At 41.5% G+C, this 18952-nt stretch overlaps 1 protein-coding gene across 3 annotated transcripts in view; it reads left to right on the top strand.

The window, feature by feature from the left end:
* The window catches only part of FOXO3 (forkhead box O3), a 126629-nt gene that overhangs the window by 93088 nt on the left and 14589 nt on the right, over positions 1–18952 (top strand). For 2 of the 3 annotated variants that reach the window (XM_063096404.1, XM_063096403.1), the window contains exon 3: positions 13770–15205. In XM_063096404.1, coding sequence (XP_062952474.1) covers positions 13770–15170 — 1401 coding nt within the window. In that variant the 3' untranslated portion in view covers positions 15171–15205. Of the gene's footprint in view, positions 1–8209; positions 8363–13769; positions 15206–18952 lie in introns of those variants that run through there. The other variant, XM_063096405.1, reaches the window with a different exon arrangement.

The following is an 18952-nucleotide window of genomic DNA, read 5'->3' on the forward strand; positions in this document are numbered from 1 at the left end:
GGCATATGAAATCTTATAAGGTTTTTGTATTTCATATCAAAGACTCCTGGTTCATAGTTAATAAGCTAGAAAATACTCTTCTTTTGGTAACTTGGAGAGAGTATGTAAGTGTGTATTGCATGTGTTTGCTATTGGTTCACGGGAACTGCCTAGAATGTTTCCCTCGTTGTAGATCTAAAGCTGCTAAATATCGTCAAAAGAATGAAGAAAATTTAGGTGGAAGAGCTAAAGTGGAAAGAGGAGGGAACCCTAGGTTTTTACATACATGACACATTACAACCTCAAAGTCACTATGGCAGGGGAGAGACCTGAAAACGTTTCTACCAGGGTTAAATTGGGGCAGCCTGTAGACAACTCAAGGAAGAAGAAAGGAGAAATTCTTCCCCCTGAGAATGGCCCAGGGCTCCATCATGGAGATCAGGACCCTGCAGAAACTCAACAGATGTTACCATGAAGACTGCCTTGAGATGGGACAGCTCAGTTGTCAGAGACAGGGGGAAAGGCAGACATAAGGTGGTCTGCTCCTGTGTCTGCCAGAAGAGGAAGGTAAGAAGAAGTAAACCTAAACCTGTTGCTCACTCAACTCTACTCTTCACAAGCAAACCACAACATTGAACAGCAGCTGAAAAAGATGGTGATGGATGCAGAGGGAACACTGCAAAATGACTGCATCTGGGGAGCTTCTTTTTTCCCCACTCCCTCCCCAGTGCCTTATTGTCATAAAACCTTAAGGGTCCTCAGCAGAGCCAGCTCAGAACAGAGTGCTAGAACCATGTGTGTCTGCCTCTCTTGCTGGTGGCCCCCCTTTCCTTCTTCATCCCATTATCTTGTATTTCTCATTTATGTAGGGGTAGAGAAGAAAGTTGGCTGATGACGAGTTGCCCAATTTCATCATTTGTAGTAAAGGAAATGTCAGCAGTTCATAAGCTGAAACAACGAACTGTCAAAACTGCAAGGGTCTGAGATTTGAACCTGCTGGCCACAAGACTCTTGGGTCAGAGCAAAGGAATTTATTATTCACTCATGGCACAGCAAGCAGCATGAGCAATAGCAGATTGTGCATCAGTTTCCTCCTTGCCCCCAAGTCCCATGAGGGTGAAACTAGTGGGCCCAGGTTGCTGCCTGCACATCTAGTGGGTTGTGCAGGAACCCTGAGTTTAGGGATCCTACATATTTTGTAGTGGGCAGTAAGCACTGAGGGAGACACTCACTATCTTTCAAGGCTGTTCATTGTGCAAATGCAAGCAAGCATCCTTGAAAGATAGTCCATTAATGCTTTTTTAGGGCCATTAGTACTGAAAGATAGTCCATTAGTACTTTTTTAGGGCCATTAGTATTTTTGCTTGCAAGACATGCAGAAACACTAGAGATCAGGGGGATTGTCTCCCAGCATGCATTTGTTAATTTTCACTTCCATTTGTATCCAGAATATAACATCAGGCCTCAGCTGTCTTTCTTACTTTGGAGTACTGAGCTTACAGCTGTTTAAAAGACCCTGATGAACTTGTTTCTGGAGAAATAGCTAATAATATAGGGTAATAATATTCCACATAATGCCCCAGAAAGTTGGAAGTATGTTACTTGAAGGTACCTTTGAACCTGAAAATGGCTCAGCAACATCTGTTTCTGTGTAATTTTCCTCTCTTGTGTTGATGTGAAGGGATTAATCTCAGTGGCCCCTATAAGTACAATGATTTGTTGAGCCTCAGGGAAAGACCTAGTACCTGGTTGTGCTATGAGCCCACACACAGTTCCTGGTAGCAAATGAACAGCCTGACTAAGGGGAAAGTGTCGTCGGAAGCATCAGAAGGTCCAGAGAACGGGCTGCAGGAAGTTGAGGGAGAGAACCTAAGTGCTAAACCTGCCAAGTCAGACAACCAAGGAGGTAGTTATAAGGCCAAGGGTCCTGCATCTTCAGGAATCATCTTAGAGTCACTGATAGCTAGTGTGTGGGGACTGGGAGCCCTGGAGCACTATGTCACCTGCTGAATGAATAGTGGGCTCACTCCAAACTCTCCAAGAATAACTGACCTTATTCTTGAGACCCTTCTGTCTCCTCCAGCCTCTTTCAGCCATAAATAGGATCTGAAAGAACTGTCTCCTAAAGTCTTTTAGCTTTTAGAGTACCCAGTTACAGGAATTTTTATTTCTACTATATGTTTAGCTTTTGTAGTCTCTTATGTGACTGTCCTTGCCAGATAATAATATCCCTCCTTCCCTTGGGGTGATCGATATTACACTACTGATGCTGGTGTTGCCAGTTTCCTAAGTGCCTTCAAGCTTATCTAGCAGTGCCCATGAAGCAGATTAGAGCCTAGCAGATAATATTACTAAAATATTGCATTTCTGTCATGGCCTTTAGAAAAACTGATTTATCTCATGCACATTTAACCTGCTTCATTCATCATAGTGTAGGGAGCAGTGCTAATATTAACTTGCACATTTGGGAGCATCCTAGATTTTAAGTTAAAATGTATGAGTATCTGAGTGGCTCAGTGGATACTTTTTCAGAAAAATGGAATAAGTGCCTGGTTCTTTAGTCAGTGGAAATGTCCTTTCCTTTCCTTATTTGATCATTATATGTGGATTTTTGAGCTGTCTGGTACTCTTCTGTGTGTGTAATTGGCACCCAGGACTATCTTGGAATAAATGATTGATTAACTCAGCATTTAGCAGTATCATTATACTGGTCATTAGCCACTTTGCATCCTGTGGTTTTAAACAAGAAAAAAATCTTGCAAAACCAGTACAGGGAAATACTACACGTGCAGATGAGGTTAGAGGTTAGAGAAGGCAGTTCCTCAGAAGGCTCTTCATTAGCTGAATTTCATAGGGTGTGGAGGGGGCAGAGGATGCTATTGGCCTGAGTCATTTTGCAGAATTGACTGTGTGGTACTCTTCATCCCCATAAAGAAAAAGTCCAGGGATTGTTTTGTTTTCAGTAGCCAACATGAGATATTCTGTTGCGTGGCATTTACTTAACTTTCTCTACTTCTTTCAGCAGTAACACCTTGATTTATGCTGACTGTTAGGGTTATTTATACTGACCCTTGGAAGATAGCCTGCTTCCAAATGCATATACACTTGTCTGCTTTCTAAATGCTAGCCCAAACCTTTTCCTTCCCTAGCTGAAAAATGTTTCTCCACCTCTCTCAGTCTTTCCAGGGTGTGGGACTATGCGTAGCTGTGTGACTGTGCCCACACATTGGCATATATTTCAACTACCAAAAAGAAATTGGCTGCTCTTGAAATAACAAGACAAAAAAGAATTTTTTCTGAGCCATAACATCTGAAGAGCGGGAAACAGTTGTGTTTGTATGTGTGATGCTAAGGCTGGTAAATTTCATGTGAAGGATGGGATTGTAAACTAAGATGAGAAAAGCAGTTTTCCTGGATTTCAGATGTCAAACTCTCAAACTGTTTAACCCACCCACTCAGCACCTCCACATCCATCGCTTTAATGTGCTTGCATTGTGAGTGATTTCTGTTTCTGTAGGTTTTGATGCCAGAAGACAAATAATAAAATAGCATGCATATGTAACATTAAAGCAGTTTTCTACCAAAGTTTTTGATTGAGGTTAAACAGAAGCATCCTGATCATGTCAGCTGGCAGGCAAAAGGCATCATATTTTAAGACTCACATAGTTTTAAAACAAGCTAATCTTTTCTGGCTCAGTAATAAACTAATTACATGTTTTAAATAGTATAGAGCTGAGTCCCTGTTTCAGATTAAGCCTCATAATAGCAAGATTCAGGGCAATAGCAGACATTTGCCTGGTGTCTCTGGCTTGAGGATCCACAGCATGGTGCCAGCTGTGTAAGGGCCTGCACAGCACTGCCAGGGACAGCCAGGTAGCAGTGGCTTGACTCACAGCTTAATTCTCTCTGAGCACAGAAGCCACCAGATGTGCCACTGAGGAAGGCAGGGTACTTAACAGTTTACGGTTGAAATCATGTTTGGTCCTTGCCCAAAAGTGGTGGTCCCAGCTCTGATTAGGACATGCCAGTAGTGTCCCTGTTGGGGTGTGTCTGAGAAAAAGTGTCATTTCCAAAACATTAGCTTTAGCAGATGGGCAGATCTGGTTCCAACAAGGCTTGCTTCGTTGCTTGTCATTTTTCCACCTTTTCCCTGCCTTTGGTAATCCTAGGGATCATGTGCAGAACATTTAATTCAATTCCATAGATTTTGTAGTCTTTAGAGCTTTCCATTCCTTGGTTACCTGGTAGTGGTGCCTTCCTCCTTGGGCAGTTTGGTGGCATCAGAGGGGACACGCACAGCGCTGTGGTAAGAGCTTTGCTTTTGGCGTTAGCCTCAGGCTTGATTTCTAGCACCACTGCCCACTAGAAAAGTTGCTTAACCTTTCTGCACCTCAGTTTCCTCCCAACAGGCTTGTTGTGAAAATAAAATGAGATTAGATTTGTCAAGCACAGAGCATTGGCCCTGCTAGGCACCAAATACATTAATTTCCTTCAGATTGCAGGTGAAGTAGACTATGTTTTGGATTTCCCTTGTTAACTTATGTGCTTGCTTGGAGGAGACTTAGAACCAGGGTGTGTTGTCTGTGGCTTTGAGTATGTCTCTGAGGACTCTGAGCCAACCTCATTACCAAGTAATGGTGGCCCCATAGCATTGCAAGACAGGAGGGAGGGATTCAGCTCTTCATCCTGGATGGACCTGATTGCGCCTTCTGCTTAGGCCTGCTCCATCAAGGAGCCCACACACTCATGTTGCCCCTCTTACCATCCCTTGGTGTAGAGAACCTTAAGCCTACTTATTAGAATATATATCATCATGTTTTTGAAGACTGGGTTGTATAACTGAAGTTAATACCCAGGGTGAGACTTGTCAACTGTAAAACAACCCAGATGTTACTTTAGATTTTGTAATGGAAGCTTACTTCCATCTTCACTCACATGAGGACCATTCATTGGTCTCATGTCATATTACATCTCATTTTAAAGAATAATTCAGGTCTATTTTGTGGCTCCTGCCCCCTTTCCACTAATTCATTAATTAAACAAAATGTTTTTGAGCACCTGCTATGTACTGCTCCATGGCAGGTGATAAAGCTACAGTAAAACATGGTATCTGGTTTAAGGAGCTCAATTTGTGTTAAAAGAAACAGACTTCTATTCCTCAAGTTGTAAAACAGGGCAGACTGAAGATGGATGGGTGGATGGATGGATGGATGAAGGAAGGAAGGAATTATCCACCCTTTATGCTTCCTGCATTTTATCCCTTCAATTGGTGTGGTAATCCAGACACTGGTACTAATGTTCTGTTTCTGGGCGGTATTACTTTTATACCTCAAGACAAGAACATCTGAGCTTGTTTCAGCTCTGTTGCCATTTACTAGCTGATTGAATTCAGGTATGTCCCACTACCTCTTTGGTCCTTAGTTTCTTTCACTGTAAAGTTTGGGCTACTTGTTTCACAATACAAGAAGGTTTTACAGCCCTCTCCATTTTCCCCAGTCCTAATATTTTTACTGTGCTTCCTGCCCTGATCACTTGTCTCATGTCATGAAAATAATTCTAAACTATCTGATGTGTTCCTGAATTTTGGGTGCATATTTCCAATTCTCTCCATTTCTACACGTGAGAAGTTTTCAAACTGGAGAAAGGTGCAGCCTTATTATTTTTTAAATCTAGGTGAATATTATGTTAATAATAAAACTTTCTGTTCTACTTTGCAGAGTCAGTGTCAAGAGTGTTCTATAGCTTTATGGCTTTTAACCCTTTGAGGCATCCATTTAGTATGGCTAGCTGTACATGGTCTTAAAAGGGAATTTCAGTAGCATGTGTTTTCTGAGCCCTGTGTGGTAAGGGGAAATGGATTTAATAACATGAGGGGAGAAGCTTAGAGAAAGAGCAGGGGCAGCCAAATGCTGCAACTTGAACCTGCTCTCTGGGGACTGTCATTTCGTTGACTACATGCCCTTAACTGCTTCTTCCTCAGTCTGTGGGCAGAAGGACACAGGGTTAGAAGTGGGAGGGTTTGGTGGGAGGGGCAGGGTGCTTCAGGGAGTGGGCGTGGGCAGAAGTTGCAAGGCTGCCAGGGTTCTCTGTGTGCCGGAAGTGCAGGTTTGGCTGTGAGGAATGGAATGTTCCCTCTTGCCCTCCAAGAGCAGAAACAGCTGTGGAAGAGCTGGAAAAGAAGATTGCTAAATAAAAAAAATTAAAAATTAAAAACCACACTTTGAAAGCAGCAAAAGTATCAGCAGTATAGTGGTAGCTATCTTTTTCATGCTATTTAGAGAACTTTCTTCCCTTGTAGGATTTTTTTTTTTCATTTGGGGGGCAGGATAATTGTCTGCCCAGCCCTTCCTCCCCTAGGAAAGTCTCATGTGTCTCTTCGTGTTTGGATAGAAAATGGATTAATTATTCTTATCACGAGGTGATTACTTTTTTTTTTCTCCTAATGAGACACCAGAACCTGTCACTTGCTTACTGCATGAAAACTTAAAACAAATGTTAGTTTCCAGAGGAGATCTTTGTGCATAGAGGATTATTGTCAGCAAATTTAACGGGAAATCTTGTTTCTAGCTGAAAATTTAATCTTTCAGCCAAGTTCCCGACAATATCTATTTTAGAACATCATTAAAAAAAAATCACCTAATGGTTTAAACTTTTATGAGTTTTAGACAAGACTAAGTGGAGTTAGACTGGAACTTATTATACACATCAAGGTTGATTGTGCAGTTCTTTATATGAAGGTTTGTTTACGTTTTCTTCTCGATCTCAAAGGCTTGTCTTTGGCCATCATAGCTGGTATTATATATGGAATAATAACTTTCTGATTTCAAGTCTGCTTTATGCTATCATACTTTCTGTACTTGCTTTTGAAGAACAACATATTAGTTGCAAAGTAGATAAAATCTAGTGGGAAAGAGTAGGCAGCTAAAAACTAGACTGTGGCATGTCTAAGAAAATTACAGCGATTAGATACTGTTCCACCCTTCCTTCTTTGGCATATATTAATTCCTGGTTTTGTGAAAGTCCACATGCCCTCTTTTCTGTCTGTGCTTATGCGTGCTGGGTGGAGAAGCATCACAGGGCAGAATGAAGTGACCGTCCACATGGCAGTGTAAGGTCAAGGATTCTTCCTTACCTCATCATTTTTTTAAGAAAAAGCAGATCTGAGTCTCAGTTATCTGCAGATTGTTCTAACTCTTCATTTTACTCTGCACATACAATCACACCTTTAATGTCTGACCCCAATTCTTACCGTTATCTTGTGAATGATGAAAACTAGGATTTAAAGGACATGACTGTGCCAGACCTGGGAAGACTAGGAATCATTAGGCTGGAATCAGATTCTCAGCAAATGGAAGTGAAAGGGGGAAATTCCAGGGGTTCTTGGCCCTGATTGCACATCAGGATAATCTGGGGAGTTTTAAAAATGTACCTGTACCCATGCCAATTGAATCAGAATCTCTGGGAATGGGATGTGAATGTTTAAAGTCTCCCCAGGTGATTCTGATGGCAGCCAGGGCAAAGAACTACTGAAGAGAAATCAAGGGCCTAGTCCAGAGAGCTGCCTTTGAAAGAGCCTGTCATTATAAACCAAAGGCACCTGTGCAGGCCCTCTCCTGAGGCTCTTTGCTCTGCTGTGGCACCCAGACCTCTGGGTCTCATTCATGGTTTCCATTGACTGTGCAAATGACCTTTGTCATCTGTGGTTCAGCAGATGTGTTTATTAGAATTGAGGTATCTGGTAACCTCATTCTGAATTGTCAGTGCCCACAAGTCAAGCAGTGAGTCCTATTTGAAATGCTGGTCTTGTACAAAGGTAGATAAGCACTGTAATTAAAGGCAGTCCTTTGCAGTGCTTCTCGAAATCCCTTGTAAGTACTAGGATATGCCTGCAACCTGCCTGGTGGGTAGTGGGCCTGGCTCCAGAGTTGACAACCATGCTGCTCTCTAGACAGCTCCTTCACCCCCTCCCCCCAAAAAAAAGAAAAGAAAAAAGAAAAATGAGGGTTGTCCTTTTTTTTTTTTTTTTTTAAATCAGGGTCTTTTAAGGGTTAAATTACACAACTCCCTTTTTATTTTTAACGTGAGTAGATTTCTTTTTGCCGTTGCTGAGAAAGATAAATTGATACCACATGTTGCTTCCAGACAAAAACCTCTCTGTGTTCCAGGGGAAGCACATACAGCTGGTGTCTGGGTTAGTGGACAGTCTCCACAAGGTAAACATTTGGAAGAGGCTGAAGCGGACATAGGGCAGCGACTGTTAGGAAATTACCAGTTACTCCTGACTGGCACAGCACCTCTGAAATACTTTTAAAAGTTTGAAATACTTTCCTGGAAGGAGCCGCCCTTTCACCTTTGGCTTAAAGTATGTGATGCTCGGAAAACAGTAAGTTCACCTTTGTGATGTCACTGCTTCCGCATGTGGGATCTAGCAGTTTTTGAGAGCTGCTTTTGTGCTTGGCACTCTGCTGAGTTGTTTGCATGCAGAGCTTCATTTGTTCTCCCCAAAGATCCTAGAGATAGTGCTTTTATCCCCATTTTACCAAAGGGGCAGCTGAGGTTAAGTCAGTTGCCCAAGGTCATAGGCAAATGCCAGAACGAGGATTCTAGAACAGACCTGGCTGATGTCAAAGACTTTGGTCTTTCTTCAGCATCACACTGCCTCCTGCCATTGGGCACCTTAAATTGCTTGTGTGTATTATCCGGTTTGTAAATTATTGGTAGAATACTTTTTCATTTTGGGCAGCTTCTCCTTGACACCTAATCTGTTTTGAGTCCATCTGTCTTCACCACCAATTGGCATATACATAGGGATCATAGACATTTTAGCATTAGCAATAAATGTATCTTGCAATAGAAAACTGTCTTCATTATGGCAAGAAAAATAATTACCAGATTCTGATAAGTAGAGTCATCTTAATGATGATTTTTTTTTCAAGATGGGCCAAGCAGAGGGACCTCTAGGCAGTGGTGCATGTGAGGCAGGCAGCATGACCCCAAAATGTGAATTCCATCATGCCACCTCTTTCACACGCCTCCTGCACATGCCTCCCTGAAGGTTTGTGCCACTAATGGCAGCTGCAATTGCACAGGACACAGATTTGCCAGTCCTGTTGCTAATTAACTACACCTAATGGGTTTCTGCCCCATTGTGGGGCTTGCTTGGGTGTAAATCATTTAATAAAAAAGATTGACATAACAGTGAGATGGAGAGTATTCTTATCTCTGCTCTCTCTTCAGATACATTGTGATAGAGCTGTTTGAAGGGTTCTCTAAATCTTTAGGCCCAAGTTGGGGGGAAAACTGGTATACTTGTCCCCAAAGCTAAATGTTTGCTTTCTTGTAATTTATCAGAATCTTGATTTCTAAAGTACGTAGTGGATGTAAATAACCTGAACTATTCACATGGTTTTGCGTTGAGTTCATCGTAGCTTCTTGTCTCCTTTAGTAAGTAAACATGATGACAGATGGCCTGAGCTATAGGAGTCCTGGTTGGTAATGTGTATCTTATCACCTTAGCCTTAAGGAAAGCACATCCCTAATTCTTTGATCAGTTAACGTTGTCCTGCCTCACAGGTATTTCAAAATGTGTATTTGGATGTGATTAGAAAAATCATTTCAGTTCTATCAAACAATTCCTTCTTTACCTTTAGCTCCCAATCCCAAAAGAAATGTAGAATCTTAGAAATGTAGACTATTCAGTAAGATACTATATGAATTAGTAGAAAACCATAGATTTTTTTTTTTTTTCTTTTTTGCAGCTGGCCGGTAACAGGGATCAAACCCTGGACCTTGATGTTACTAACACCTCCCTCTAACCAACCGAGATAACATGGAATATTTTTAATGGTTATTTTCCTAGGATTGAGGTGGGAAAAGGGCCCTTTGAAATCTTACAGAAAACATGTCACCTTTAACTTTTGGTATCAGGGAAAGTGTGGAGAAGCGTTGCAGTTCTGGTGTTTTGTCTGGCATCTATTTATTTATCTTTCCACCTTCACCAGAATTTAGGTAGGAAAGCCAGTAATTAGAATCACGACCTGTGAGGAAAACAATAGATTGCATTTCTGGCATCTGACCTTGGCAGGGTGAAGGAGCATTTGATCTAGAATTGGACAGCTGAGCCATATTTATTGGCCTTTGTCAGTGCCCCACGTTCAGATTATGGATTTTATAAATGGATGGCTGGCCAGCCTGTATGACTAGAAGGCTGCTGAGATAGGGGACTATGAGGATGATGGTGGCACAATTTTTGTGTGTCTTAGTAAGGAAACTAGAAAAACCTGTCTGAGCATTCTGTAGGTAATAAGCCTCCGGGAATGTATTCTGCTACTAATAACCCTCTAAAATGAGAGTCAGGCAAAGACTGGACACTGAAACTAATCACCCATTTAATAAGTTGGTCTTTGATTCAGAATCTAAGGCTATGTAACATTGGTTTGTGTGGTAATCACTGCCCCTCATTAAAATGAATGCTATGCTATCTGCCTTTCTTAAAGACAAGCATGTGCTGTAGAGTGAGCTTGCACTTTCAAGATTGCTTTTCTGAAAGACAGAATTTTTTTTTTTAAAGTCCTTTTAAAATATTTTAGGAAGGATCCACCAAGTTATTCCCCTATTTCATAAACGAAATTACAATAAGATTGTAATTTTGTATCTCTCTTCTTTCTTAAATGTTAGTTTCTTTAGTTGTTTCCTTATTTAGCTGTTAGCACGAATAGATTAAATGGTGACTTCTAAATAATTTGGTGACAGGTCTGTGAAGGGATGTAGAAAAAGCATCAGATTAGAGTTGGGAAACCCAATTTCAGATTTAGTTTTTATAGATGCTAGCTATGGGACTTTGTGTTAAGTTATTAAATATTTCTCAGCCTGAGTCTTCATGTATACAATTAGGGCACTGATATACTAACTCTGCAGGTTTATTATAAGGTTCACGGAGAGTGAATCTAAAACCTATGGCTTAGTAATGGATAGTGCTGTAATCTGGCAGACCCTCATTTCTTTACCCTTGCAATTCAGTATCCTGATGGGTGGACAGTCTCCACAGTCCTTCCCTGTCCTGACACCCGTGGTTCTAGTCCTGGATGTGGCTCTTCCAGCCCCTTGACCACATGCCTTTACAGATGCTTAATATCTGTCTCCAAATTTTAACTAATTGTCGCTTGTAATTATATAAAATTATACACATACCTTGTTGGAAGTTAGAGTCATAATAATAGATTGCCATCAGAAAATCCATATGGGGCATTTTGGAGTTCTATAGAATATTTCATCCTTTTTCTCAGGAATTGGTGAAACTAAAATACATTTAAAAAAAAAAAATATCCCTCCCTGAATGCTTTTTTAAGGGGGGATAGCTAGATACTTACGATTGGTCGTTCTTGTTAATTCTGGGTATTGGTATGAACTTTTTCCAGAATCTAGAGCAAAGGGGGCTGGCCAGGGCTGGCACAGGTGTCCACAGTGCCCCACATAGCCTCAGAACCTCCCTATTTTTTTTCACCCAGAAATTTGAGTTTAAGTTTTTATTTAATATATCTAGTCATCTAATTACTCAATAGTAGAACCACCTGGCACTTGCCCGCTTTCTGAACCCTGCAGAGTGCATGTTAAGAGCATGCTTCATACCTATTTCATAGAGAAGGTGTTTTACTTTTTAAAGAATTGTTAATTTCTGAACCATTAGTAGAGATGCCATTAATTTTTTAAAAAACCGTAAAAGGAAAGCAGAATATGTAGTCTCTTGGGTAACATTTGTTTTATCAGATGCTCAGCATGTTGCCTATTTTCTTCTCTCAAATGCATCTTTGTGGCACCTGTAGAAATGCCAGTTTATGACCCACAATTGCTAGTGCTCATTGCCCAACCTGAACTGCAGTTCTTCTTTCATGGGAACGTACATGTGAAGCACTTTGAGTATTTTGAGTTATTTACTTATAGCAAAATACTGCTGACTTCTGTGTTTTAAAAACATTCTGGTGGAACACATGTATTTGTATCTTTACATAAATACAGTTGGTGATTGCCAATTTTTAAAAAAATATGGTAGCTTTTAAGATTGTTCATATTTAAATATACAGCATCAGGCAACACCTTTTATCTTGACCTTGCAAATTAAAACTCATCTGGCCTGCAGGTGCTGTTCTAGTTGTGCACCATCAAATCCTCTTTTTTACTGCGCATGATGTAGCATTTTACAGGTTACAGTGAGCCTGCCCCAGACGTGAGCTCTCTCCTTGGACTCTGTGCTTTATAATAGTAAGAACACCCTGACTTCATAGCATGACTAGCTTCCGATGTGTATTATCACATATCATCCTTACATCATCCCTGCCAGGGAGGGGTAGCTGGAATGTTATTGTGACCAAAATAAAGATGGGGAACTGCAGTTGTTGTGGACAGATTAAATTATTTGTTCAAGTCACATGGTTGGTCACTGGCAGAGACAGAACTGAATTTGGGTCATCCCTGTCAACTGAGCATATCTACCAGGCCATGAGGAGGGTTCTTGCAAGATGGGTGCAGTCATTAGGGTTTTGAGGGTATTTTGCCCTAATATTTTTTTTAGTAAACCTTTTATTTAAGAACAGTTTTAGATTTAAAGAAATGTTGCATAGATAGTACTGAGGTCCCATATACCCAATATCAAGGTTCCCCTATTGTTAAAAATCTTACAGTATGGTATGTTTGTCACAACTTATGAACCAATATTGATACATTATTATTTTTATTCAGATTTCCTTCATTATGACCTAATGACTTTTTCTGTTCTGCACACCATATTACATTTAGCTATCATGCTCCTTAGTTTCCTCTTGGCTGTGACATTTGAGGAGTACTCAACAGGCATTTTGTAAATGTCCCTTAATTGGGATTTGTCTGTTGTTTTTCACATGATTAGACTGGGGGTTATGGGTTTTGGAAGGCAGACCACAGAAGAACGTACCGTTTACATCATGTCATATCAAGGATGCATACTATGAACATGGCTTATCTCTGTTGATGTTGACCTTGATCACCCAGCTGAAACAGTGTTTGTCAGGTTTCTCCACTGTAAAGTTACTCTTTTTTCCCGTTTTCATACTGTACTCTTTGGAACAAAGTTACTATGCTCAGCCCATTGTATCTATATAAATAATTTAAATTATTCTGAATAAGAGACTTGCCTACTTCTTTTATAAACCCAGTAAAACTTGCTCTACCATTTTTTTTCTCATATCTGCCAAATGTTATATAATAAGGCATGAAATTGTGGCAGGACAAGATGGAATCTTAGAAAGGATAGGTAAAAAAATTCACACCATTTCTGAGTTACTAGAAGTAGTTAAGAAAAGGTAGATGCTGCCTCTATACTAGTGGAGGAGGGGACCATAAGAGAATAAAATAGCCCCTCAGAGAGCAAGGGAGGTTTGTTGCAAAGTAAGGGGGAGGGAGTGGTGTGGTAATAGATGGCAAGTGTGAAATTCAGTGTAGGAAATGTAATTACAGGAAAGACAATAAAACTTAGGAATTTGGGAAAAACAATGTCAGTGAGCTTATACACTTCTCCTGGATATGAAACCATATCCCCACCTCCTCAGTACGAAACCTGGCATTTAACATGTTATTGTTTTATTGCAAGTCAAGGAGGGTCATGCAGGTGTTTGTCTTTTTTAATTCATTTCTTTTTTCTTTTAGCCTTTGAAATTGAGGAGGCTTTTCAGAATGAGTCGTCCAGTTAAGTATTTCTTCTGAGTGCTCAGTTTTGGACCATTCTGGCTCATGTTCTGCATTTTCCCTTTTCTCTGCAGAATTCTATTCGACACAACCTGTCATTGCACAGTCGATTCATGCGGGTCCAGAATGAGGGGACTGGCAAGAGCTCTTGGTGGATCATCAACCCTGATGGGGGGAAGAGTGGGAAGGCACCCCGACGACGGGCTGTCTCCATGGACAACAGCAACAAGTATACCAAGAGCCGGGGCCGTGCAACCAAGAAGAAGGCAGCCTTGCAGACAGCCCCAGAGTCAGCTGATGACAGTCCTTCCCAGCTGTCAAAGTGGCCTGGCAGCCCCACGTCACGCAGCAGTGATGAGCTGGATGCGTGGACGGACTTTCGTTCGCGTACAAATTCCAATGCCAGCACAGTCAGTGGCCGCCTGTCACCCATCCTGGCAAGCACAGAGTTGGATGATGTCCAGGACGACGATGCACCGCTCTCCCCCATGCTCTACAGCAGCTCAGCCAGCCTATCGCCCTCAGTCAGCAAGCCGTGCACCGTGGAGCTGCCACGGCTGACCGACATGGCAGGCACCATGAATCTGAATGATGGACTGGCTGACAACCTCATGGACGACTTGCTGGATAATATCACTCTCCCATCGTCCCAGCCTTCGCCCACTGGGGGGCTCATGCAGCGGAGCTCTAGCTTCCCGTACACCACCAAGGGCTCTGGCCTGGGCTCTCCAACCAGCTCCTTTAACAGCACGGTGTTTGGACCCTCATCTCTGAACTCCTTGCGCCAGTCTCCCATGCAGACTATCCAAGAGAATAAGCCAGCCACCTTCTCTTCCATGTCACACTATGGCAACCAGACACTCCAGGACCTGCTTACTTCGGACTCGCTCAGCCACAGCGATGTCATGATGACCCAGTCGGACCCCTTGATGTCTCAGGCCAGCACTGCTGTGTCTGCCCAGAACTCCCGCCGGAACGTGATGCTTCGCAGTGACCCAATGATGTCCTTTGCTGCCCAGCCTAATCAGGGGAGTTTGGTCAATCAGAACTTGCTCCACCACCAGCACCAAACCCAGGGCGCTCTCGGTGGCAGCCGTGCCTTGTCAAATTCTGTCAGCAACATGGGCTTGAGTGACTCCAGCAGCCTTGGGTCAGCCAAACACCAGCAGCAGTCTCCTGTCAGCCAGTCTATGCAAACCCTCTCGGACTCTCTCTCAGGCTCCTCCTTGTACTCAACTAGTGCAAACCTTCCTGTCATGGGCCATGAGAAGTTCCCCAGCGACTTGGACCTGGACATGTTCAATGGGAGCTTGGAATGTGACATGGAGTCCATTATCCGTAGTGAACTCATGGATGCTGATGGGTTGGATTTTAACTTTGATTCCCTTATCTCTACACAGAACGTTGTTGGTTTGAACGTGGGGAACTTCACTGGTGCTAAGCAAGCCTCATCTCAGAGCTGGGTGCCAGGCTGAAGGATCACTGAGGAAAGGGGAAGTGGGCAAAGCAGGTCAGTGCCCAATGCTATGCATACAAATAACAAGTCGGGGATGATGGGGGAGCAACGGAAGCCTTTTTCTCTTTACTTTGAACTTTGCTCCACATTGAGAGCCATGGAGCAGCGGTACCCAGTAATGTCGCTCCCAGCCAGTTCATCTCAAAGTTGTACCTGCAAACCAAATAGGGCTGTCAGTTACCCCTCCCCATAGTTTGGTGACAGTTCAGAAATTTTACTGCCAGTAAAAAGAACACACACACATTCAGAGAGTTCATTCTTCTTTGTGTCCTGTCATTCTTGCTGACCTGTGACACAGGTCCCCCTACTCGATGGATGAATGGAGGGGAATAGAAGGAAGGGGAGGAAGGGGAAGCTTAGGTCATACTTCAAGATCAAGAACCCCGGCCAAAGGACTCCCTTAGAGAGACTCTCAGGTGCAGTGCTGCCTTTGTCAGTCTTTGGTGTTACAGTGTATACTATTTACAGGTACTTCTCCTTAAACTGTAGAATGTGCATTTCTGGACTGAGTATTTCCACCAGAAGCAAGATCTGTTAGATTATTCTTCACTGTAATACTAAGCATCTTTATTAGTTAGCACTCAGGATCTACACATATTTTAAAAAAAAAAAAAAAAAAAAAAAAAGGAATTAAGTTGAAAACACAAGTTTTTATATGAGGGAGCTCCTTGTTCTCCAACTTATAAGTGATGTCAGGTTTCAAACTGTGATATGACTTGTGAGTGATGACAGAGATTTTTTTATTAAATTGTGATATTTTAATGCTGTTGGAACCAGAAAGATCAGGCAGTGAGTGTGATTTGGCAAGGAAAACATTTGATTAGAATCAGGAGTTAAGGGTTCAGTCCCACTTCCACCCCTTTACAGCTACCATTGTGGGTGTGTTGTTTACTATGAGTCTCAATTTACAGTTTTATAAAATGAGGATAATAGCCTGTTAACTTCACATGGTTATTGTAAGAATTAAATGAACTAAAGTACACAAAAGTGCTTTAAAAACTACACTGAGCTGAAATATGTACGGTGCAATTAGGTATACTGACATATGAGCAAGCAGGGAGTTCAGAGAGGTTAAGTAGTTTGTGCAGGGTCACACAGCTGGAATCCATATTTCTTAAACGGCTTGAACCATAGTAGCTCCTAATTTTCTCTAGATGGTAAAAAAATGGGAAATGCTCTGAACCAGAGCCACAATAGCAGATAATAGACAAGTTTGCCTTGAAACTCTCTTCCTCAAGAAGTAAGATGAACACTGGAATCTTCTGCCAATGGGTTTGCACCCCAGACACCCCCCTGTAATGGGCTCTGTTCTGTGCCTCAGCTCCTTTCTGTTTGTTTCTATCTCAGCAAGCTGCTTACACCCTTCAAGTAATGTGAAAGAGAAATGGAATTCAAAGCCAAAAAACTTGAGCCTTGAGCCTTGTTTAACTCTCTGCCATGGTGAAGGAATTACAAGGGTCTCCTATGGTGAGCTCCCTCCAGCTCATGGATAGATGTAGAAAGGGGAATGTCAAGAGGGTTGTAATGTTAAAGCTTCTCAGCCTTCCCAGGCATACACAGACCCCTAATGGAACTCAGACGTCTGTTTTCTGTTATTTAATAGCCCTTGAGATGGTAAAAAAGACTGTAATGGAAGCTAATTAGGGTGACAGTACTTCCATGACAGCCAGTTCAGTGTCATATCAGAACTGAGACTGGTGGAGATTTGACTTTAGAAATTTAGATATTTTGCTTTTATAAGAATAAATCGTTTGTCTTCCTTTAAGAAACAAGTTTTAATTTGAGTGTAATTGTAAGGAGGCCACTTTCTAGTTTGTTGGAAAGAATGAGTTCAGAAGGAAATGTACTATCAATTTTTGTCGAGTTTCTCAAGTGTAGTTTTGTTTCCCTTTTAGTTGAATAGCAGACCTTTCTTGTGTATATGTAATTCTAAAAGATTGTGCAAAAATCTTTGAAAGGAGATTTAAATAAATTACTACCTTGGGAATAATGCATTTCCTTATTATGCTCTAATGGAACCGTAGGGTCATCTTTTCCTCAGAACATTTTGGGGGAGTTTATTTTTCAGTTAAAGATGAAGAGTCACCAAATTTTCCCAGAAGCTCTGTGGTCATACCGAAGGGAAGTAGCATCCTAAGGACATGGGGAGCTGTGAAGGAGTCTGGTTTCTGGGTTTAGGATTTCCATTTTGCCTTGGAATAAATTGTTCCTCTAAACAGCCAGGAGCATATGTGGCCTGAAGTGTATTTTTTACTTAACTTGTGGTTGTCACTTTATTGAAGACTCTCCTAAATTCACACAATAGGCTTGAGGTCAGAATCTCACATCTCACTTCTCTCAAATTAAGTGCCTCAGCTTCCCACAAGTTGGAAATGACTTTCTTGGTTTGGCTATTTTTAAGTATTTCTCTGGACTAACTGCTTGGCTTACTAATAGAATGTTACATGGCCCTGCACCAGAGCCTCTCTGTGTCGTTAACAGAGCAGTTCTGTCCAGTTGACAACCAGTCTTTCTGGGAGTTGTAGTAAGATGCCTCTCTGGAGGGCTGGGTGTTTCACACGTCTTTCATTTTAGACCATGTGTAAAATCCTTTGAACCTATGGGTCTGTCTGGAAAAGAAAAAATAGCCATACCAGTTTATAAGTGCCAGCTACTGGGGTATGAATGGGACTGTCTTCTCTCAGGTGCTCATAAAGCTTGCACCTGCACATACAGAGATAGTCATGAGCTGGGGTGGTGTCTGCAAGCCCAAGCCTCCAGTAAGCCCTTTTGAATTTGACCCTTGTGTCCTCTCAGTGGGAAAGCAGTTTCAGTCTCATCCTAGTTTTGATGTCAAAAGATGCCTAAATTCACAAGCCCTTTCATTCATCTTTATCTTTTGGCATTTGGAGACCCATTAGGGACCAGCCCAGTATTTAGTTTTGTGTTTAAAGTACTTTATGATAACGATTGGAAAACATCCACCAGGAAAAGCCTACGTGTGGAGAGGGGAGGGGTAGTTCTCTTCCTGTTTCTGCCACTGGTCACAATCACTAATGAATCTCTTAGAGGTATTAGGATTCTCAGCTGTCAGAAGACAGAATCATAGAGTTTTAAAGGTGCAAAGTATGTATAATTTTAAACTTGAAACCTAACATTATGTCTGTGAAATGGCCCTGGTGAGGTGATATGTGATGATATGGAACGACAAAGAAATAGTGGTATACTCAGGTGGAGACAGCAGGCTCAAGTGTTGGAAGCCATTTAAAATTTATATGTTAGCTACTTTCCAAAAGGAGTAAATCTTGGATGTTTATTTGACTTATGTTTGAATGCTGTGATTGTATTATGTCTTTAAAATTTATGTTGGGGTATAGGACTAAGAATAACCAAATACAGGTAACATAGGCTATCTATGCCATGTTTTTTCTTGATGTAAGTATTTCTGTTTTAGGGAATATAATGAGTGGTAAATATGAATCTGTTATGTATTGCATGGAGAATGCATTCTGTTATTTGCACTTGTGACTGTTACAGTATATCAGTCTGAGGAATTCTTCATCTGCAGGAATCTTTATTCTTACCTTTTTGAAAAGCTCTAAGTCTGAACTGTCATTCATGGAGAGAATTACTGTCAGGATCTTTTTAGTGTTGATGACAATAAAGGAAAATTGATACAGCCACAAAAGGCAGTTTTCTTTGCAGAGGCTGGTGTACTCCCTATATATGTTATTTTTCCTTGGAAAGCAGTAACATCCAGCT

This window comes from Cynocephalus volans, chromosome 5, assembly GCF_027409185.1.
Source record: "Cynocephalus volans isolate mCynVol1 chromosome 5, mCynVol1.pri, whole genome shotgun sequence".
Lineage (NCBI taxonomy): Eukaryota > Metazoa > Chordata > Mammalia > Dermoptera > Cynocephalidae > Cynocephalus > Cynocephalus volans.